Raw genomic sequence first — 22,862 nt, forward strand, 5'->3', positions numbered from 1 at the left:
AGTCAGGCAGACAGTGAGAAGCCTCCTTGTTACCCTGTACCAGTACGGCTCCCAAAGGCACGCCTGGCTTCCTCATCACTGTTACCAATCCATCACCCTCCAACTGTCCGGAGACAGGAATCTGGGATACGTGGTAGGCACTTGCTAATTGAGTTTTAATTAAAGTTGTCAGGTTATTTGCAGAACCCAGATTTGTTTGCACTATCCCTTTAAAAATCCAGTATTTATAAAACCCTAAAGATGTGACCATTTAGTAGACTGCTAAAGAGTATTTTTGAGCAAGCTTTTCCCTTTTACTCCTCTTATTTTCCCTAAAAAATCCCTACAGTCAATTGCTTCAGCGGACATGGATTTGAATCAGCTGGAGGCTTTTCTCACTGCCCAAACCAAAAAACAAGGTGGCATCACGTCAGATCAAGCTGCAGTCATTGCAAAATTCTGGAAGAACCACCGGATAAAGATCCACGAGAGCCTGATCAACCAAAGCCGGTGGGATAATGTCTTAAAAAACATGAACTGGCGAGTGGATCTGAAGGCACAGTCAAGACACATTGATCAGATAAACACTCCTGTTGCGATAGTTGAAATGGAACTGGGAAAAAATGAGCAGGTAAGCTTTCTTTTGCAAAATACATAAACCTCATTTAGCTATGTGTGTGCTGGGACATTTTACCTATTGCTGAATTCACTGCATCTAAATCAAGTCGGTGTATTTTTCACCACGGGGCCTTTAATGTACTCAAACTTGTGGTCCATCTTTGGATACAAAGATACATTCTGGGTGGTAAATGCAACTTTTGCTTTTTTTTTTGTATCTTCGTAGATATATTGTCAGGTCTCTTTACATTAAGCTTGGAAAATCTGAGGACATAGAAATCAAACGTAAAATCAGCCATACTAGCAATTACATTAAAATTGTATTTGTATTCCATGCACTGTGAAGTCAATCAGTTTGTTGTGTTTTTTTTTTTCCCTAATCAAATACTAAAATTAGGTAATATCTGCAAAGTAGAAGCTGCAAAAGAATAAAAGTCCACAAATTAAGATGATCAAGCCTCCCTTACATTTTAGGACAAAGGAGGGGGAAAGACTCATCTTTATTTTACATAACGCCTATTTTCATGTTACAAGTACATCTTTATTACCAGTCACATTATGCAATCTGTTCTTATCTTCCTGAAAGAGATATATAGCTCTATTGGTGCTGAACACTGCATTTCTTTTTAATCTTTATAATTCGTATGAATGTACAACTAAAGGCACAGCTTCCCATCTTCAATTCTGTCTTTTTCTGACAATAAATGCCTTTCAATTTGGTATCTTTTCTCCTCTGCGATGTGTTAGCGAATCTTAAAACCTCATTTCTTAGCAGTAGCTACTGCAAATCATACCATGAGCTAATTTGGGGGTTTTGATGGTAATAGTTAACATTTAGCAAATTTCCTTGGATTTCATAATATTTTAGTAGCTTATAGCAAAAGAGTACCTGGATTTAAGTGTATCTAAAATATGTACACACATATATACACATACCTGGAGTATACCTATGCACGCTGAATGATTTAATTGAAACTGTGTGGCTATACTAAGGCCAGAATGAATGTACGAGTAAATTGGGATCCTACAGAGACGGTATATATTGTTGAAGTTATTCTGTTAGTCCACTTTTCTTCTCAGTCTTTGAAAGCTTATCCTTCCTAAGTGCTGACCCTCCACCTTCCACTCGTGTATCTCTGCAGTGACCAATACAACAATGGCGTGTGGTTTTAGGGTTTTTCCTAGCCTCAAAAAAGTGGAATTTTCTGCTCAGGATCTTGAGATTGGAAATAATTATACTCTATTAGTAACAAATGGAAAGCATTAAAAAAAAAAAAGGTTATAGTGAGTACATTAGAATGAGTACATTAGTGAGCAAATGGGAAATATACCCATGTTCATTGAAAAGAAAAAAAAAATAAATCCTTAACTCAGAACTGCTGTTGTATTTCATAAGGGAATTATGTAGGTAGTGACTCTTGTTTTGAAATTGTTTTTTCCCCAGTAATGGGTTATTACGGTAACATCAATCAACGAGTACGTTTATATTTCTTCCACCCTGTGCAGCGAGAGAAAAGGGATGTGAACATGAAGGGAGAATACACATTTCTGAGATACTGTAATTTCTCTTACCGAAGAGCCCCACAACAAAACCACAGTGAATTATTTTAGCAATGCAGTTTCATATTTCAAAGGGAAGTGGTTGTGTGAATGTATTTTTTGAACTGCCGTCAGACATAACTTTTGCCTGACAGTAGTGAGCTGTCAGCCAGTCTGACACTTGGTGTGAATAAGGGTCTTAGACTGGTACTTACAGAAACAATCATGGAGTAATTAGCATTGTCACCACTTGAGTCAAAATCGGTGTTTGTTTTAAGGAGCTGTGGTTCACGTAGTCTTTAGCTCTGGATTAAATAGACTCTCCGCTGAAAAGCTTTTGGTTGAGGCAGCCGCATCGGGCTGCACGCCTCTGTGATGGGCTGAGTTTTGGCAAGCCCAGGACCGAAACGGCAGCAAGTGGGTTGCCTGAACAGATCATCCAGCCCTCAGCCTCTTCCCACATGTGTTTGGGGACCTCCTGGAAAGACGATTGCAGAGACTACAATTGGAGGTTGAACAAGTTGTTCTTGCACGCTGGATCCAGCCCACAAACTTAAAACCATCACGTTTTGTAGTCTTTGTATGTATTTTTACTTTATTGTTAGCACATTTACATCTGTTCTAAATATCAAGTTTTGTGGCACATCAAATACGTATATGCTAGCACCTTTCTGAAACTTAACAGAGAGAACATCTTTTCTAAAAGGTTGTCAGTCATAGATGTGATTTGGCGAATAGTGAAGATCTCCTGGATGTGCAGAAGAAAGGTGGCTGATGATTCAGGAGTAAATTATTCAGAACAGACTGTTTTCATTTGGACACTTGATAACAAGGGAGTATACAAATGCATTGATGTGTAATGAATTGACATTAATATTTCATATATTTCAACAGAAGCAAAGAAATGCTCCATAGAAAGTGTACCTTTCCAGAATTTAAAGGCGCTCTGATTCTTCTCTGTGTCTCTGGACTAGATTTAGCTCTCTGCCCAGCAGAAGGCCAGGCAGTTTGGTGGAGGGTCTGTTCCTTCTGCTTCAATAAGTAACCTTGCTCCCTGCTTGCCATCTCTGAATTTTAATCAGTCGGTTCTTTCATGACGGAAAGACTGTATGTGTAAGAGCTCATACAGCTAGAAATGGGGAATTGGAAGTGACTGATTCATAAATGCCAGTAGACTGAGTTTACATGAATTTTGTTAAATTTCATGAATGTTTTCTGATGGGAGAGTGATGTTTCTGGGTTTGAGAATCCATTACAACTTGCATACATTAATTCTTACTATACTTAGCGTTACTGATAATAGAAAGAAATTAACCCTTTTCTGTAAGTGCTCTTAAAAGCACTTCTAATGAGAAACATTCAGAAATACTGGTGCTCCAAACTTTGGAAAGTTTGGTTCAGGATCTATAACTTGCAGTTTGAACTTCTTCTTCAGTAAAGATTTTATAGTGACATTTAAAGTTTCCTTTATGCTGGTGATGTAGTCTTTATACATCCTGCTTAAAAGCAGATGAATGTGCTAGCCATGAAGTACTTTGCTTTGAAAGCCCATTTTCTTTAACAGTACGACTAAAAATAAAATCCTAAAGCAGTTGCACTTTAGCCTGCATTTGCCTTCATCTGTTCATGATACTCAGTGCTGATCGCTGCCAGTTCATTCTTTCCTTTTGAACAGCCCATCTTTTCTTTTGCACAATGGTTTTATCCTCCTGTATCTCTGTACCTTGCTGGCTTTCTCTTAAAGCATCTCTGGAGCTCCCTGCCCCCTTCTTTATGTCCTTTTTAATCTTGTTCTCCCTCTCTGAGCATTGCTGTAAAGCTCTTTTGGCATGAAATTTCAACCAGAGACGAATCTGCCGGGAGGGACAGCGCAGTGAGCTGGAGAGTCGCCCTTCTTGTGCCCTTCCTGCCCCGCTGCATCAACGCGGCTCCATACAGTGAACGGCCGCTACTGCACAATGTTAGGTTGTCTGCAGATTTATATCTGACCTTGTCATTTATAGAAGATAAAGGCATTGGTTTTGCGCTGTGGCTTGGCATTAAGATATATTTAAACTTGTTTTATGGAGTTTGTCGTGTTATTTTCCTTAAGAGATGTGCCCCTCCCTTGGGGCTGTGTTCTTCCCACTAGTATTGTGGGCTGATTTGCCAATAAGTTTTACTTTCTTACAGTGTTGTATATTTTGCTGTTTAATATTTGAGATTAATCAGTTGTTATAGATTAGGCTGAGTATTTGCTCTTGGCTTTTATGCATGAACTTACAGAGTGGGTATTTTCACATGCATTTCTTTTCAGTATTTAAGATACTGGTAATCCATGTAATAGCACTTTTATTGGAGTTTTGTGGGAGGTTAAGCATGTTTTATGAGGAAAGAGTATTTTCTGCCCTAATTTAACATGGAGTCTGGGATTCCACTGCAGGATTCTTCCCAGAAAGACATGAGGAAATCGCATCAGGATTATGGTTTAGAGGGTTTTTTCCCAAAACATTGTATGCCTCTTCTCTTTCCTTTTTTAAAATATCTACCTGACAGAGGTGTCATAAAACTTAGTAGTATTTACCTATCCTATACTATATAGCAAATACTAACAGCCACAATGTAAGTTAAGAAATTAGGATCATTTCTTTCAAATTTAAGGGCAAAGAGCAGCTTCTTATTCCATATCATTTTTCTGAAGTCTGAAATCACCAGGGATATGCATCTTCATATAAAGCAAACATCTTTCTTTAAAGAACAGGCAAGCATTAGTAATAGACTTTTGATAAATTGAAAATCTAATATTTGCTAGTTCTGACAATGTTTTGATTGTCACTTTAAACTCTCAGCAGTGGGAGAAATACTTTCTGATGGAAGGACTTACTAGACGAAGTGATCCTTTGCCAGTGCAGGAACTTACCTGATACTGAAAAAGTAAGAGCTGTCAGCTCGCAGTTTACCTTAGGTATATCAGATCTGCTCTCTGCTAACGGCTGGGCCCAGCCACTGGTGATTCAGATAAAAATAATAATTCAGGTAATAATTCTGTTAATTCAGATGCGGAAAGAATTAATAATGATCATAGACAATTGTCATGTGCTATAATGTAGGAGGTAAAATGCTACCAGGATTTTGAAGGCCTGGAGTCTGAAATTTCATGAAATTTTAGTTTGTATGACTATGAAGATTTAATTCTTGTAATGGTCTGGGAAGGAGTGAGGTAAGTCTCAAAGTAAGCTTTTGGGAGATCAAAATAGTTTGACTTGTTAATAATGTATATTCTATACAAATTTAGGTTGAAATTTGTATCTACTGTGTTATAAACAAACGATAAGCGGAAATCATTCCCATTAACAAATATGAAAATTGAACATACTTTCACAGCATAATGAAAAATCTTAGGATTTAGCTTCTCTAAATCTCATTACCTTGCTAGGATTACAGACTGAATGCCACTGAGGATCTGTTGGTGTTTTGCACATTTTTGTAAGCACGGGTCTCTTGGTTTCCCTAGGCTGCAGTTATCTCCAGCAATAGCTTTCACCGCTGAAGAAAGGTCAGATCAAGGAAACGTCATGAGTAAATGCATGCTATAGGGAGGAAGGATTATGGCTGTGCTTGCTTTTGCCTTTATGTGACTCCAGGTCAGGCTGCTTCAGAGCTATCGCTGAAAATAACTTCAGATAACGGACTTGCAGTCCGGTTTATGTAGGATCTGTCCTGAAAAGGCAGACCGCCTTTGGTAGTATATTGGTGTGGGCAAAGAGATGCTTAGGGAGATGAAAAGCAGTTCTAGGTACCTGAACCAAAATAAGGGCAGCCTGGCTTGCAGTGGGGAAGGAAAAACAACCACCACACCGTTTTTCCTTTCCAGCCTTAATCCATTTTAATCTTTGTAGTTCCGGTCAAAAATGGGAAAACATGGGCATTTAGAAGTCGAATCGATCAACTTGACTGCAATGGGCTTAATAATTTTATGTGATTAAAAATATAAAACCCAGTAAGTAGAAGTTAGTGGAAAAAAATCACCTTTGTGGCCAAGCCAAATGTAATCATTTGAGCTTTTGTTCACCTTGGAAATTTATGAGCTGGAGGGAACAGTTACGTAAGGCAGTACAGTGCAAAAGCAAATAAAAACCAGAGAGGGCAACGGGTCACTCGGCACAGAGAAAACTGGAACACAGTTGACTGACTTAACTCAGTTATTTCTTTAATCCTCTGCAGGGCACTCTCTGTAGTCCTTTGCTTTGACAGTTTGATTTTTGTCACCTTCTACTGAAAGCCAGCTTGGGGAACATGAAGAGAATTTTGTTATTTGTGGCTGTTGGGATTTTTAAGTGTAATATATTGCAGAGAGAAGAGGAGCATTAAATTGAGATATTAAATAACTGTCCGACTTGAATTGTCACCTTTCCACTGTATATGTTCGACAATATTTTTTCATGAGTCCATCTGTTCATCCTGTACAAAGCAAGGATTAGTGGTACTAACAGTTTCCATCCTTGTTTATTTGTGCTGTGTATATAAACGTATGAGTATGCAGGTGCATGCACACATATATATTCTTTGTCGACTGTTTTTACTCTGGAACTGAATTTGCTGAAGTAGTTAAACAGAATAATTTAAGTAAGAGACAAATATTTTTGATTGTAGCTGAGCTCAAGGTACTATGGGGAGAATTCTGGATTAATTGAAAGTGAGCTGTATGAAGATAGATGTTATTGTAACAATGCATATTTACTGGCTTTCGTCTGTCTAAATTTAGATTCAGTCCTGGACTCTTGAAATTTTTTACTTTCTTAGAAAATACATTGAGGTCTTGGAGATTATGACAAGGGACTTGCCATCTGTTAGGTGTCTCATGCGATCAACAGTATTTTGCAGTCTAACATCACTCTGGCATCCTCATGCAGCAATAAAATGCTGCGTAGCTTTGATGAAACACCCTCCGGAGCCATGTCTCGCAGCCTTGGGGTACAGACTACGAGGAAGCTGGGACAGGGGCAGCTGGTTCAGCAGAGCTGTCTGTTGAAAATTATCTCCAGCAAATGCACTTCATCACTGCCGTGAATGAACTTCATCACTTCAAATGCACTTCATTCAGCAGCCGTGAGCATTTAGCCCTCAGACTTTCAGGTGAAATGGATGGTTTCATGCTCCTTGTTTAATCCAGTTGCTGTGTGCATTTCAGTTCCTTCTCTATTCACTGAACCTCACGTGGAAGACTGAGCTCAGAACGTGTTTCTGTTGCTTTTGTACTTTGTGCTTTAGTTCAGTCTGAATGCGTGAACTTCTGGGTCAGGAATGGGGAGTTTGGTTTCAGCAGAGGGAAAGCGGTTGTTTGGGAACTATGATGCTGAATGTTGTGTTGGGGGGGACAAGAAAAAAGCTGACGGCGTTTAAAGAGAAGACATTGCAGAGGCTGGATGCGAAGGTGGCTGATGAGCTTCAGCTCCTCTGCAGCTCTGGCTGTGTTCTCTAATAAGAAAGTTCCTGTGTCTGTAACGAGCTTAGAGGATGGTTATGAGTTTCTTGTGCTTCCTCATCACTTTGCATTAACTGTGTAATTCGGAGACCCCAAATTGCATACCCCCCATCACCAAAGGAATTGCTTGGTTTGAGGCAGGTTGGCAGAGCAGTTTCAACGTGACACTTGCACTACTGCTGTCATGTAAATAATCACAGACAACTCCACTGTATGTGCAGTCCCCCCCCACAGTGGACTTGGAGTTGTATAGAGACTGACTGCAAATATGCAGAGTAAAGCATTGCATTTGCACAAAATGCCACGTGCAGACTGGCACTGTTTGGCTGTGTGACCTTGCTCTTAAACAAGCGCAGTCAGAGCTTCTACCCTCATCAGAGCACATGGCCTGGCCAGGGTCATGGCCAGAAGGTAGAGGAACAGCTCTGCATTTCCCACATCTTCCAACCAGCTAGAGATTCAGCCTTGCTGCAGTAAAACCAGGCTTTAATTGAGGCAAAACATAGTGCAAGGCTTGGAAAGATGGAGCTTTAATGTATGAAGCGGAAGGTGTTTGGAGGTTTGCAGAAGGCGTGATCAAACTGAGATGGAAAAGGTGGATTAAAAAATACCATTTCTCATTTTACTAGTCCTAAGCCTGGGGCAGGAGGCAGAGGAGACCATGCTTGGCCAACGTGATCGATTCCTGGCTTATTAAAAAGCAACTTTGCAATGCAAAGATTGGATCTATTTGCTGCCGCGTTGCCAACTGTTGAGGACCCAGAGAAGAGCGTTTGCTGGGGTGAGGCATCCTGAGGTAAATATAGGAGTTGGTGATTTCTTTTGGCACTGCGCACCTTTCGTAAAACCAGCAGCATGTAGTTTGGGTATGAAAGTGAATGTATTCTGTTTTCTGAATGGATTTTTTTCTGGATTTATTTCTCTTGGGATAAATTATTTTGTGAAATACATTTACTCTGGGAGGCCTTCAAGGAAGAGGAGCATGGTTGAAGTACCAAAAATTGTAATCTCTGGTAGCTTTGTTGTAATAAAAGTCAAAAGTTTTGTGTGATTCTCAAAAAACATTTTAAAAAGGGGGAATTTCTTTCCTGGAGAGCCTGTATACAGCAAATCAAAGCAACTAGCGTCTTTGCATCTTAGCTCCAGTGTTGCTGGCTATCTGTGTTCTTCAGAGGACTTTGATATCAGCATTAGCAAGTAATATGTTCTTGGAAAACTCAGGAAAAAAGGAGTTGTTATAAACATAAGTGCCCGCTGCATTGTCTGACAAAGCATCTTGTTTTTACAGGCCTAGCGTGGCCAAGTACATTTAAAATTGTTGTTTTGCCAGTTGGCCAGCCTTCCCACTCTTGATGCTGTGCCACGTTGCCACTGAAAAACACATTGGAGATCCTTCCAGACTTGTCATGATCTCTCTTGAGATCCCTGAATATTAGCGTTCAGGGGTGTAAATAAGAGCAAGTTCTTGCTTAATTTATTTTAATTAGGAAGAGCTGCTTTAGGAGAACTTATCAGAAGATATAAAATTGGCATGCAATTGGGGAGAAATGCTTGTCATTTACACCCTTCTCTGCTGCTTAGTCCTTTGGATTCTCTTTATTCTGTCTTTACATATGTGTGTATATATATATATGTATTTATACTCTTCATAAAAGCTCGACTCCAGTTTTGGCTCTGCAAGAATCGATCTGACAAAAAACCCAACACAGTCGACAGCAGCAAAGCAAAATCGCTGCAAACTGTACCATTAAACTTGCTGTCTTTCTTTGCATGTATTAGTTTTTTCGAGGGAAGAGTGAACCTGTGTTATTTCTTTAGAGCAGCTTGTATGTTATCTGCCAGCAGCTTTGTTTTATCACCTTTCTTCACAAGTTAAATTCCCACGTGGTGAACAGTTCTATTAATACATTAGGCAGCAGAAGGCATGGGCAACAGGAGAATGCAATTCATAGGCAGTTCTCAGTGTAATCTTTTTATCAAGGAGATACTTGTCTTCTAATTTCTAGCAAGCTTTGGCTTTCTGTCCTTCTAGTGCTTCTGCTCCTGTGTCTCGTCCTAGTTAAAAATGAGAAAAAGGTAAACATCACTTTTTTTTTTTTTACTTCCTTTTCTTACCATTCCATTTACAAAATCTCTGACTGAGGGATTTCACTGGTAGCTGCTGGAATTTGCTGGTGTACAAAACTGTCCTTGGCAATCAGTAACTGCGCGTTAACGCTGAGGTATTATGAGCTCCCTGTACAGAAATGTAGTTAATCAACATGTGGAATGCGTGGAATACTGGCACGGTGTTTGTATGAATGCAAACTCTCATTCCTGCCAGATGCTCTTGCTGCTGTCACTTTATACAGCTAGCAGCGGTACCTAGGGACTTCTAGATGCCAGCAAAGAACTTTTGGGAGAGGCTTATGCCCCTTCCCAAGGGAGTAAATTAAGACTATAGGAAAGAAGGCTCTTTTTGCAGATACCAACTTCCACATGGTATAGATTAGATTTTCAGCAGATGACTGGTGGGAGTTTGCACCCAAGAAGCTGAAACATTTCATCTCCATTTGCAGGTTCACTTACCTCCACATTAAATGGATTTGTCTTACAGGTGCACCTTAGTACACTGGCCTTTTCTTCATCTTGTTAAAAACGTAGACTGAAAGGAAGGCAGTAAATAAAACTGCCATGGAAAATCACGTGTGGGTCTTAGATGGTAGTTTCGGGTTGCAGGTCTTTTTCTTGCAGCAATATGGACTTAAAGAATTCCTGGCCTTTGCTACTTGTTCTCACCATCATGCTACCCCAGTAGTGGAGTTGAAAGTGGCTGAGTGAGTCCAATTAAATTTTTTTTGTTCCCTCCCCACCCTTTAAATTTTTTTCCCCAGATTAATTTTAGTCTAGATCAACTTGTTGAAGGGACAGGGTGAGGGCAAAATTGGGCAAAAGAAATTGAGAACTCTGCCTCTCCATGAAAAAAATACTTATTTAAATATTCATATTCGAAGAATCACCTGTTTTAAATCCTAGCTCGTGGCCTCTTGAACTTGAGAAGTAAAGCAGCTTTCCTTGAGCACTAAGGATAACCTCTCTGAAGTGCCAGCTTTTCTCCAAAGAATGGAGGAGGAATAGAAAATGAGAGACATGCCTGTTGGAGGAGTTTGGTATTGTAGACTTGATCTGGAGAACTGTGGAAAAGGTATCTGATTTGGAAACGATCTAAAATGGTATCTGGAGGTGGGAACCTAAGATTGCAAGAACAGAGGAATCTTGGTATTTTAGCAGCATTAGTATTCCTTGTTTCTAGAAAATTTCTCAGCTATGCACATTCATGACGGTCATTAATGAGCGACATGATTGAAATACTTGTCTTATTACTTGTCCAGTTATTTTCTCCAGTGTTAGGTGGGAAATACAGCAAGCTGAACCACAGAGTTGGCTGAGTTGCCTGGAGTGATGCTAGAAGTACAGGAACAGCAAGGAGTAGAGCTGAACAGCAAGTCCTGACTTAGTCACAGCTTTAACAAATGAACTGGTTTGTTGGTTATGTTTTCATTCAGTGGTTACAAGAAGTTGATTGCTGTCAACAATTTCATTGTCAAAATAGCTTTCCCTGTTTCCTTGTGTGCCTCTGTTCCATTTTTTTTTTCTTTTTGCTTGTTTCAAAAATACTTATGGAGGCAGCGTGTAGAACCGTAAGTTTTCTTGCATTTCTCTGAAAGGAGATGGTTGGGAAGAGATCACTGGCAGTGCTTTTAGTTAAGACGTCATTGTCCTATTTACTGCTTTAAAAGTTGAGGAAATGACTACTTTGAACATAATTCCAAGAGCAAGTCCTCTTCGTTTAGAAAGAGATTCTAATTTTCACTTATAAAAGATACAAAACAACCCCTTGATTAAGGAACCTCTCTAAGCTGTAATTTTGCATAGACCTTGACACAAGGGTTTGGTTTTTTTCTGTCCTCCTTTCAAATTGTCAGTTGCAAAACTCCACAAAGATAATCAGACATGCAAATCTTTGATATATTTTTAGTTCAACTCACTGATGTATATTCATTAATATGTTAATAAGACAAGGAAAGCATAATTTAAATTGCATATGCTTAATTTGGTTAATAAATGCTTGAAATATAGCCTCACTTTTGAAAGTAACCGTACAGATGATGTCACTTTTTCAGGTTTTTTTTCTTTCTCGAAGTTGCAAGGAGGGTATAAAGCCTCTTGTTTTAAGGACAAAAGTAAGCTTCTAGTACTTTTTACCCTGACCCTGCACAACCAAAAGACCTCCGTGCTGAATTTTAGTCCTCCTTGTATGCATCGTCACATTCCTGATGATTTAATTGTAATAAACTGCGCCAGTGGAGACCTAGTGAAGATTATGGTGTTGTCGTTTGAGTTCCCAAACTCTATTAGGTGGAGTTAGATAGGTAGATACAAGATGGAAAGAACCGTTTCCTTGTGTTCAAATATGGCTAAGCTCCACCAATGCAAATCAGGGACACACTTACCCTATATTTGGTTTGCAGTGGCCTAACCAAATGAGATACTCGCAAATTACTACTGCAATTAGAATAAATTCTCTGACAGCTTCTGAACCTTGGCTGAAGATGCAAAGCTGCTATAATACCTGTTTCTTTAAACCTCTGCAGTGATATTTGAATGCTTACAGGCAATAAACTTTTCAGTCAATTGATTCCATTTCTGTTGAATCACTCTCAAAAGTGGAGCTGTGCTTTAAGAACTATTAAAAAAATTTCGTTCCATTTAACCTGTAAATATGCCACAGGACTTGAGAAAATGAGTTTGATAATGGCTTTTTTTTTTAAAAGCCTGCAAGGCAGCATCTTAAAAGAACTTGGCATTGAAGAGAGTGTCTAACGTATCCAGTTACACTGGCCCGACTTACTTGGTCTGAAGTAATGAGGCGTGACAGATCATGAGTGCAGTGCATCATGTTCAGAACCAATAACCCCTTTCAGAAAATTACATTTCTGCTCCAAGCAGTCATTTTGAGTTACCTGCAGCTAAGTTTAAACTGCCTGCTTTTATGGAAATGGAACACTTGCGTTTCCCAGTAAATATCACTGTGATGCTCAGAGATGGATCAAGTGTGGCTGTCTGGGAAAAAGCTCATCTGATCAAACTTAATTAGACTGGAACCTGTTCCTGCCTACAAATATCTTGATTATACAATAAGAACAAACACAACGCTTGACAGAATTGGCTTTTGTGATACCTACTGCCATGAGGACGTGAAAAGGAGCTGTTGATTCACGTGCTCGCTCTTGCTGAAGGTGCAGGCGTTGGCTACAGCATCTTCCCGTATTGTTTCTGTTCTTGCTGACCCTTTCCACTAGAAGAGGGAAGATACTGATTGAATCCAGTCAACTTCTATGTGTAGTAAAACATGGGGTTTTTTCATTGCCATTGCTGTCCTGTGGTGTTTGGGTCACCACCATTGGAGTTTGAGCAATGAGCCAGGTCTGCATCCAGCCGGTCACCTGGAGCTCACTGGAGAGCACGTGGAGAAACCCAGGCTGTTTGAGGGAGCGGTAAATCTGGTTCAGTTTAGGTGTCCGCCGTGCTCTGTTCCTTCAAAGAATCTGTTTCCATGGACTCCGAAGGAAAGTAAGTATTAGTAGCACAGCTCTAGGGGCCTGAAGTTTGGTGAGGTAGATCCCACCCTTTGTCTGAACTTCATACTGATTAATGATAGCGTAGCAACCGCTCTGCTCAGATGAATGATGTGGATAAAACCTTACTGCTTAGTTCAGCTCAGGGCAGATGAGGCAAACTGTTTCAGCCTTCATTTTCTAGGAAGCAAAAACAGGAGAGAAGGGCAGCTCTTCCACTTATAGCGGGGGAAGAGTAGTCAAGTGAATGTCATTAAACTCTTTCAGCCAAAGATGTGTGGGCTGCTGGGTGACAGAGACTTGCATTTGCATTAAATCGAAACTCTCGGGGTAAAATTCATGCAAGATGTAAATGAAAGGATAAAGAAACCCTCTTTAAATGTGTGTTTCTTTTTTTAAAGTCATATTAAACGACTGTGAAGTTTGCAGAGCAGAGATACTTACAGGTTTAAACCTGCCAAATGCTATGCATGACCCTTAACGGCGCTGATAAGCAGCGATCCAAGAGTACTGAAATATCATCATGGTCTGGATACGATGTGTGACCGAGCCCCTTTGGGTCATAACACTTTCCTCTGCAAACACAGAGCCAAGCTGAGTGGATGCTAGGGCAGAATAAACAGAAGAAAGATGATATCCCAGCTGAGAGAAAGGATTTGAAAGGCAGTGGACAAATGGATCGGTTTCAAGGGCTTGAAGCTTCTCTCTGGGCAGAGGGTGAAGAAAAGAAGAGAGAGGCTTGTTTTTCTAGGTGCAGAGCTTGGAAATCAGAAAGACTTGCTCGCCTCTGAAGGAGAGTGTTCCCCAGAGCTGCTGGAGGAGAGCTGAGCTTAAGGGACTTGTGGGGTTGGATGGTGCTGCCACATCCCAGGGGCCTTGGGGTTGTCTGGGGGATGTTGGCTTGCCATGATCCTCCTGCAGAAGATACCCAGTAAGAAAACTGCCTTTAGTGAATCTTTGTATTTACCCTAAACCATCGACTTTTGCTCTGTACAGGCAGTGCTTTATTTCAGAGAACTTTGGACATCGTTTTTCTCAGTCATTGCTTTTTGGAAGAGGATTTTTGGAAGGGGTTGTCAGAGGCGTGATGCTGTGCTCCAAACCTGCGACACTTTTTCCTTCTGCTGCTTCTTGTGCGATTCTTTGCATGACAACATGTAGAGCTCTCCACAAGCTGTTCTGGCTCCCAGGAGAGATTTCAACTCATACCTTTCTCTCAGGGCAGCAAGCAGAGTGCTAGGCCAGAGGGATGAGTATAGCGAGCGCTTTTACCTGCAAATCGGGGGGTGAGAAATTTGCTGTGGGCCAGGAGCTTGCAGATGACTTCGAATGCTGGCTGTGCTCTGGGTCAGCCTGGCTCGTGGTCTCCCATCCTAAGAAGTGACAGCAGTGACCGACAACCCTCCCTCTGCTTGGAGGACAGGGCTTTCTCCTTTGGGCAGGGAGTTGTCACCAGGGCTCTCCCTTTGTCGTCATTGTCTCACTGCCTTCCCCGTTTGGCACCGTTCCCTGCTTGAGCGCGGCTCTGCTGCTCCCTCCTTTCTTTTATGCCCTTTGCTTGGCTCTGACTGTGTGTTTGTTTTCTTTCCCACACTGTCTCTGTTTCATTCACTGCCCAGAATAATAAGGGGCTTGTTGAAAGGGTGCTGCTAAGTAGTTTGTCTTCTTCATTCATTCTCTCTTTCTATTGAAGATTCAGTGTGCATCGAATACAAAATTATGAATTTCTTCATGGTTTATTTTAATAGTATTTATTATTTTGGAGGCTCCTATGCAAACCCTCTTACTGCCATAAAAATCTCATAAATAAATAGTTATGATCAGTTATGATGGTATTATAATTCCCATTTCAAGGATACAATCTGAGGGCAGAGAACATAAACGCAAGGATTTCTATTAATTCTGGTGGCCAGCTTGAAAAACCCTCCACCCCAGTGCCCAGAGTGGTGCACCTTGGCAGTATAGCTGGCGTACGTTCCTGATTGCGCACCCGCAGCCGTGACGGACATCAGTCCTTCTGCAAACCAGACCCCAGGTGCCTGAGGCTGAGCCCAGGGAACACACAGTGAGTGACCACCTGGAAAAATGTTGTCGGCATGACTTGCCCGCTGTTTCACGGGCTTTCGTCTAAAGGCACAACCCAGTTCTCCAGGCTATCATTCAGCTGGTTTAACTGTAGGATCCTTCTTTCTTTTCCTGCAGTTCCCCATCTGCTTTGCTCTGCACCTTCCAGCTTCTGCAACGTGAGTGAGCCGGGGCAGACCACAGCCCGCTGCGCTACACAGCCCCCATTCATTGCCTGGGCACTGCCTGCAACAGAGGTCAGCTGGAGAAGGAATGGTAGTGGGTCTTGACGGGGCAGCCTGTGTTACAGCGCATGTGCACAAGGGCAGAAGGTTATTTAAGGCTGCCTGGCAACTGTAATTCTGACATTTTCTGTATTTTGATAATTTTGCGTTGTAGTGCTTGTGTTCTTTAATACAGTTTTCAAGAACGGGGTTGGAAAGAGTTTCATAAGATTACAAATGCAGAAAGTCCTGGCTTGGACCTCCTGTATGCACACAAGAACATTTACCTGTGGGCAAATAAGTTTACTTAATGGCTGCATGCAAATAAAGGCAGAACACTCATGATATTCATAAGCTGCTGGGGAAAATATTAGTGGGATTCTTCCAGCCAAGGAAAATCTGAGATGGAGGTATATTGGAGCAGAATATTAATACCATGCAAAATCTGGGAAATAGTTTTTAGTGCTTCTCTTTCCTTTCCCCGTTGTTAGAACCTCAGTCAAATATTGCCTTTGATCTGAAGCAGTTTGCCCAGAGACTTGTGCTCTGTGCAAGTGTGTGTATTATCCAGCCTCGTCCTTTTCTTAACATCTTCCTTTTTCTAAATTTTGAAGTGTGAAGCAGTAGCATTTATACATAGTGAAATGTAATCATACAATTGTATTGTATGCACTCTAGTCAATAAGGTGAATCTCAGGCTTAGCTAAGGGAGTAGGCAATCACGCAGAAAAACCTAATTTATACCGGTGTAGTAGGATGGGTATAATGCACCTGTGCTTTTGGAAACCAGAACCTGCCCAGCAGCGACTGCAATACACCCTGGGCAGGTGCTGCCTTTCTTTTCTTGGCTAAAGTAAGTATTTTGCAAGCTGGAAAGCTGGGCAGGACGCGCACTCTACAACAATTAGCGCTGGGTTGTGTTTGTCCAAGGAAGCGTGTCTCATCTTTGACCGGGGAGAAAGGTCGTTTTCTTTGGAACATCTGTAGAAGGTCGTTCACTGTGTGGCAAGCTGACATGCAGGATTTGCTTTTTGAGATGCTCTGCTGCTTTTCTAAATGATAAGCCATCGCTTGAAGATTGCCCAGGCATTAGTTATGATGGGTTTGCTGCTAGACAGGGGACTGTTCCCAGAGTTAACTGCTAAACAGGGGGCTCCTCGAGATGGGTCAGCTGGGAGTAGGAGGCTCTAGCAGAGGTACCCAAACCAGAGCCCCAGGGAGGGCTGGGACTCCAGCAGATCCTGAGATGCAGGTTTCACCTCTCAGCAGCGGTAGTGTACTCCTCACTGCCTGTGAGCCTTCCTATTTCTCATTTGCCTTTCTCTGCCAGTTCTGCCTTCATTTCTTCTGCTGCTTCTCTTTTCCCTTCTGCCCCTGCACCCCAGGGTGCTGCTCTGCCTCTTTCCTCCCGCGTTGCATCCCCTTGGCTTCCTCCGCACTCTCAGACTTGATTCTTTGTTTTGTTTCAGCAGAGCTACTGAGGGTTTTTTGTCTTTATCTGAGTTGTGCAGCACAGCAGAGAGCCGTGAACCGTCCCAGGTCAGCGCTGCCCATGACCATGTGAAAGTACAGAGGCTCTCCTGGGGAAGGTTCAGGTTTGCAAGGTGTCTCCACATTCTGTCTCTGTACATTATTGTACTGAAACCAGTGTTGTGTTATGGAAACAGCATATTCTTCTTACTCTGTGGCAAAGCTTACTTTTCTAGGAAGCTGTGAATAGATTCAGTTATGTTCTTGGGGTTGTCAGGTCTTTTGGTTTTTGGTGGTGTTTTTTTTTTAAAGCGGTGTATGAAATCTTCACTAGAAACTGTGCATGAAACTCCTTATCTGTAGTTCTTCTGTGGATTTAGTGAACTGCAATATCAAAGCAGAGCTTTAAAAACAAGGATGGAACATACAGGAACTACTTGGCACCTGCATGTTCTTCTAATGTATTCTAAATAATGAGCTTTATGTGGTAATTTTATGTAGCTGAGCTGTATAATTTTGTTCATGATGCTGATTAGACTGAGAATCAGCTTTGCTAGTTCGGATACATGCGAACACAACCCAGGCTTATTACCCTGGAGACTTGGTTAGCAATAGTGCTGGAATTGGGCAGAGGGCAGCTTAAAAGTAAGCATATTTGCATTTAGGTGAGCTGTGGTTGCCGCAAGGTATGCAAACCGCTCTCAATTAAAATTGTACGTCAGACCGTACACACGATACTGCACGCTAATGCTGTGACACGTGGCTCTAAGGCGCATGAGGACACTGGTTCTTTCTGATTTTTTTTCCCCGTTGGACTAGTGGATCATGCGGCAATCTTGGCTTCAAACAGGATGCCATCAGGGAGCTTAATAGATTTACTGAAAGAATCTACTGTGCGTGCGTTGGATGAAGTCTTCAGATGTCTCAATATTCAGCAAACCAAAGGGTCATCATCTCTCCCCCCACCCCTTTTACTTCATCTGTCATCTGTTTGTAGCCTGCACAAAAGCCTTCCTCTTTAGACCTTTATTTTTGAGTTGGACTTACTTGAAAATAAATTCTGAGGACTGAAGATTGACATACATGAACAAACGGGTCCATTTATTTAGAGAAGAGTAGCTCTGTATGTTTCATACGGAAATAGATATTTATTTTTTTCTTTTTCCTTTCCCCAGTGGTAAGCATACTTCACACTACAAGCATTGTTAATGCAAAGCCCAACGTTCTGTTGATACTCGATGATATTTTTGACAGAGGCAAGGGTTGGGTCACCCAAATGGATGGAACATGACTTTTTGTGCTGAAAACAAACACGTTCAAATCTCTAATGCTTGAAATTACGAAGATGCGTTTTGTCAATACTTTCTCTGCACAAACACATCTTTATCTCTCAGGCTTGTGTTTAGACTTTAGACTCGGCTGGTACTAATTAGAGACAAACCAGGTGGAAAGCAATGAGTCAGATGTTGAGGAAAAGATGTGGCTTTTTTGGATGAAAGCAAAGTGCTTTACGTATACAATCTGTATTTCTGGATAAGCAGGAGGACTTTTTAATGTCCTTTCAGGATATTTTGGGGTATTAAAGTGAAAGCCTAAAATCCTGAACAGAAAAAATATGTCTTACGATTAGGGTGTGTCACATCATGAGAGAAGTTGCCTTCATGCACAGTCAGTGCTGCGCTGTGTTCATGGGCAGAAAAAGTCAGGCTTCACAAAGCTAATAGCATACCTCCGTGCCTCTGATAAATTCTGAATATATTTGGTTTCATATGCAGCCTCCCATTTGCATAAACATCAGGGTATAACAAGCTATTCTGGCTTTTCCTCCTCTCCACTTTGTCTCCTCTTCCTTCTTACCTCTGAAATTTTCACTCGGATTTGAGTCATTGCAATGTGTCGGGTGCTCTTGTAACTCGCCCCCTCACAAACCTACGTGCCCGAGGACTTTTATCTTTTTGGGAGACTGGTGTTCAAACTCACAAGGCTGCACCGCTGCCAACTTGCTGTATGTAGGTGTGCCAGGAGCAGTGTCAATCACTGACACCGAGGGAAACTTCCAGGGTGGAAGAGGCCCCGGAGGTACCCAGGGAATGTTTCTTCTGAGGTTCCTGCAAGGCTGGAAGTCTGGTTATTTCGATGGAAAATCAGTAGTCACTAGAAATAAATGCAGAGGTCTGCTTTACTCATGTTAGTACCATTGCTATCTATGATCCCCTTGATTTGTTTTTTATTTCTATCATATTAAAAACGTTACACACGGGTGTAATAATTCTTCTGTGTCCCGGCACAGGAGTGGGATGCAGACAGTTGTTTCCATGTTAGGGATGGAGATGGGGGGAATGCAGAGCTTATCCTTTGCTAGTTCATTATCAAAATCACTATTTGCATTAAATATTTGCCGTAGCAGCTCTTCTCTGTCCACAGCTCATTTTGTTTGTCCCCCTCCTCCCAGGAGTGCAGGGAAACAGAAATTCTTCACTTTCTGGATGTGGGAGAGAGATGGGGTAGTCCCATATGGCATGCTGATGAACGATGAGTCCCAGTCCTAACCTTACAAAGATGCTGTTGCGTACTATATTTGTGTGTCTTCAAAGATTTTACTTCTCTAGCATTTAATTTCTAATAATTCCTAGATTAAGGGAATGTTTTAAGGGGAGGGAGTACATACTGTTTCTAAACTACCGAACTCCATCGCCCTGGAGTTGTTTCATCCCCAAGGACTCTGAACACAATCATCATCGCTAGGTTTTCTGAGTGTTAAAGAAAATAACTATCTTTCCCCCCGCCCCAGGTTGCAAGGTCTCTTCTTTTGCAGTAAGTAATACCAAGAATATCTTTTCTTTGTGCACTTGCCTCCCCTTTCTTTTTCCACCCAAGGAAATCAGAATCTAAAAGGGAGCCTTTGAGCTTGTCCCATTTGAAACACCTCCAGATTTCTGGCTTGCTGTCACTGTCATTGTGACAGTGTTGCAGTCAGGTACCATGGTGATCTTCAACACTGTCGCGCTGCCTACATGTACTTGTCAAATAATTTTTATAAGGTTTTTTTATTGCTTTGATTCCAAGATGATTAAGCAACAGGTATAGCTAATTCCCACTGCAATGTCAATGCTATTTACCTTAGAAGAAACTAATTTTTAATTATTTGCTTAGCGCTTATCAGTGCCTATTTCCTTTGTACTGCTTTAGCTTCAGGAGAACAGCTTCTGACATGGGAATCTGCTGTGTAAAAGTGCTACTCACTGAAACACAGACGGATCCCTACTTCTAGGAGTGTGTTTCAAATGAACACTGGTAAGGAACTCTCTCATACTACTACTTTGAGAGTAGAAATACAAAACAATGCAATATTGTCCTATCTTCCCTGGCCTTTAATTTATTCAGGAAGCAATTCTTAATAGTCTTATTCTGAAACCTGAAAGACAATTTCCTAAAACATGGGAAAATTCATTGCATACAGACCTCAAGGCCATGGCCGCAGGCGTGAGAGCAGAACCAACTCAGAATTGTGTGTAGACATTGCTGGTGGCACCGGGCGGTGTATAATTTTCCTTCCCTGTGTGGCAAAGCCTTCTGTGATTCCAGACTCATGTTGGAGTTACAGGGACAACAATATCCTACTCCTTATGGGGTAGGTTAGTGCCATGATTTTGCCAATATTATCCTGGAAAAATTTGCCACCTGTGTTAAGATTGAAGTTATGCATCATACTTGAGTGGGTCTAACAAACAGCTGAAAGAGAGGTTTTGGTCCCCTCTCCCTTTCCCTGCTTTTCCTTCCCCAGAAAGCGATTTGCCTGCTTTACTGGGTTGATTTTTGCCCAGGTTAGCGGACAGAGTCAGCTCACAGAAGACTCCAGTGGTTGCCAGCCCTGGCATAGGGGAGATTTTTGGAAAGGGAGAGAGGAGCTCGGTTTGGTTGCCTCCTGTAACTCAAGGAGGCTCTGCTGGAAACTTGCTCTCAGCGGTGGTGCTCACAAGCTGGCTGTCATCATCATGATACTGAAGGGCTCATCCTGTCTCTGAACCAGCCATGCTGTAATCGCTAGTTCTTCCTAACCCTGAAGCATACTTTGTTTTCAACAATCAAAATAAGCTAAAGATTTGTTTGGAGGGGCTGTTAAGTTTGGTAAAGTCAACAAGCAAGTTAATGAGAACTCAAGCTATAAGCAAACTATAATTCTTTCTTTTTTTCTCCTATTCCATGGGTCACATAAGGACCAAGTGGCCAGAAGCACTAAAAACTAACTTACTGTATACCAGGAAGCTGAGGGGAAAAAATAGATCTGTTGAGTGGGATAGCTTTCTCCTGGGAGAACTCTAAGAATATAAACACTGAAACACAGAAACTGGTTCCGTTATATCTAAATAACTTGTCATGTTGGCTCGACAAAAGCTAATTTTCAGTATCTAAAGTAAAAGGGGCCTTTTACTGATTTTTGGGAGGGTTATTTGTTTCTAATCTCAGGATCTCCTCCTTCAAAAAGAAAGCCACAGGCTTCTTGCCATGGGCTTGAGGAAGATAATTCTATTGAATTTCACAGAAAGGACCCTGTTTCACTGTGAATTTATGAGGAGCTTAGAAGAGTGAAGCTAAGTCATATTACAATAATTAGCTTTAGAAATTAAGAGTGAGATATATATAAAAAGAAAGTTCAATTGCCAGGAATATATGGAGCTGACTGAATATAGATACATGTGAAAGATACAGTGGACCGTCAGCTAAAACACTTTTCCAGCAAAGAAAATCTACAAAGAATTCGTGAAAGTGGATGTTTGATCCTGATGTTTCTCTATCCCTCGTGCGTACCAGGGCTGCGGGTTCACAGGCTTTTCCCAGAGCTGATGCCATGTGTTTTACAACTCCCGTGGAGAAAGACACGTAAAGCTTGACCCCATTCTGTTGGGTTGGGTGGAGATACGGGGTGCTGAATACAACATGAAGAGCAGAGCATTTCAAATTTAAAATGATGAGATAGATGTTGAGTTCATAGTGAAATAGGCTCCCATAAAGGAGTATTTAGATGCTGGCAGCCCCACTGAGTCATTCCTCCTGCAGAGCTCTACCAGAGCATGCAACACCCACCTGGGGTCAAGCTTCCCGGGGCAAAGCCCTGGGGTTTTTTGTTCGTTCACCTAACGCTCCGTCTCTACAGCTGTCCTTGGTTTGTGTAAAAGCGTACAGAGAGAGAAGAGGCTATAGGTGGTGAATTACCAGTCTGTTTTACTAATGGCTTGTATTTCACTGAGGACGTAACTGAAATCTGGCAACATCACTTGCTCAAAGAGATGTTGTTACAGAATTTGAAAATACTGCAGTGGTTTATTTACTTTCGTGAGGACTTCAGTTCCAACTTTTCTGTGTGATGCTCGTCTTCCCTCGCGTAGAGCCTCATTACACCGGCTGCCTGTTTTCCTGCTACCCAGGGGCTTGGGATAGTGTCTGAAAGTGTGAGTTATAGTGAAATAAATGGAATTACTTGGGGCTTAGTTTGTTCCTCCTCCTGCCAGCAGCTGAAGGAGAGGATTTGTTTTCAGAGTACAGTGCCAGAACATCAGTGAAATTTCTGACAGATGCTGTTCTCCTGAGACATGGCAGTACTTCGTTCTTCTTCAGCTTGGCTGGACCTGCAGCAGTCTTCATCTGCAAGTAATGTGTTGTTTTTCTCTGTATTATGGATCCCGATACACTTACAGACCTTTTGGTTATTCCTTGAAGTTTGTTGCTAGTGGGAGCTGGGTTCATGGAGCTTGTATCCAGGATGCAAGGGATAACCTTGGAAAAGTTTTTCTAGGGGGATGCAAAATTAACATCACCTGATGGGCCGTCTGAATACAAACAGTGGAGAAACCAACAACTAAACAAAAGATTCAGGCAACTGCCTCC

At 41.5% G+C, this 22,862-nt stretch overlaps 1 protein-coding gene across 1 annotated transcript in view; it reads left to right on the forward strand.

Moving 5' to 3' along the window:
* Nucleotides 1-328: 328 nt before the first annotated feature.
* The window catches only part of COMMD1 (copper metabolism (Murr1) domain containing 1), a gene marked incomplete at its 5' end in the record, with an annotated part of 52,333 nt that continues 29,799 nt past the window's right edge, over nucleotides 329-22,862 (forward strand). The window contains one exon of the mRNA XM_009698104.1: nucleotides 329-610. Within this exon, the coding sequence (XP_009696406.1) occupies nucleotides 329-610 (282 nt within the window). The remainder of the gene's footprint in view (nucleotides 611-22,862) is intronic.

Source organism: Cariama cristata, unplaced genomic scaffold (assembly GCF_000690535.1).
Source record: "Cariama cristata isolate BGI_N322 unplaced genomic scaffold, ASM69053v1 scaffold4784, whole genome shotgun sequence".
In the NCBI taxonomy this organism is placed as follows: domain Eukaryota; kingdom Metazoa; phylum Chordata; class Aves; order Cariamiformes; family Cariamidae; genus Cariama; species Cariama cristata.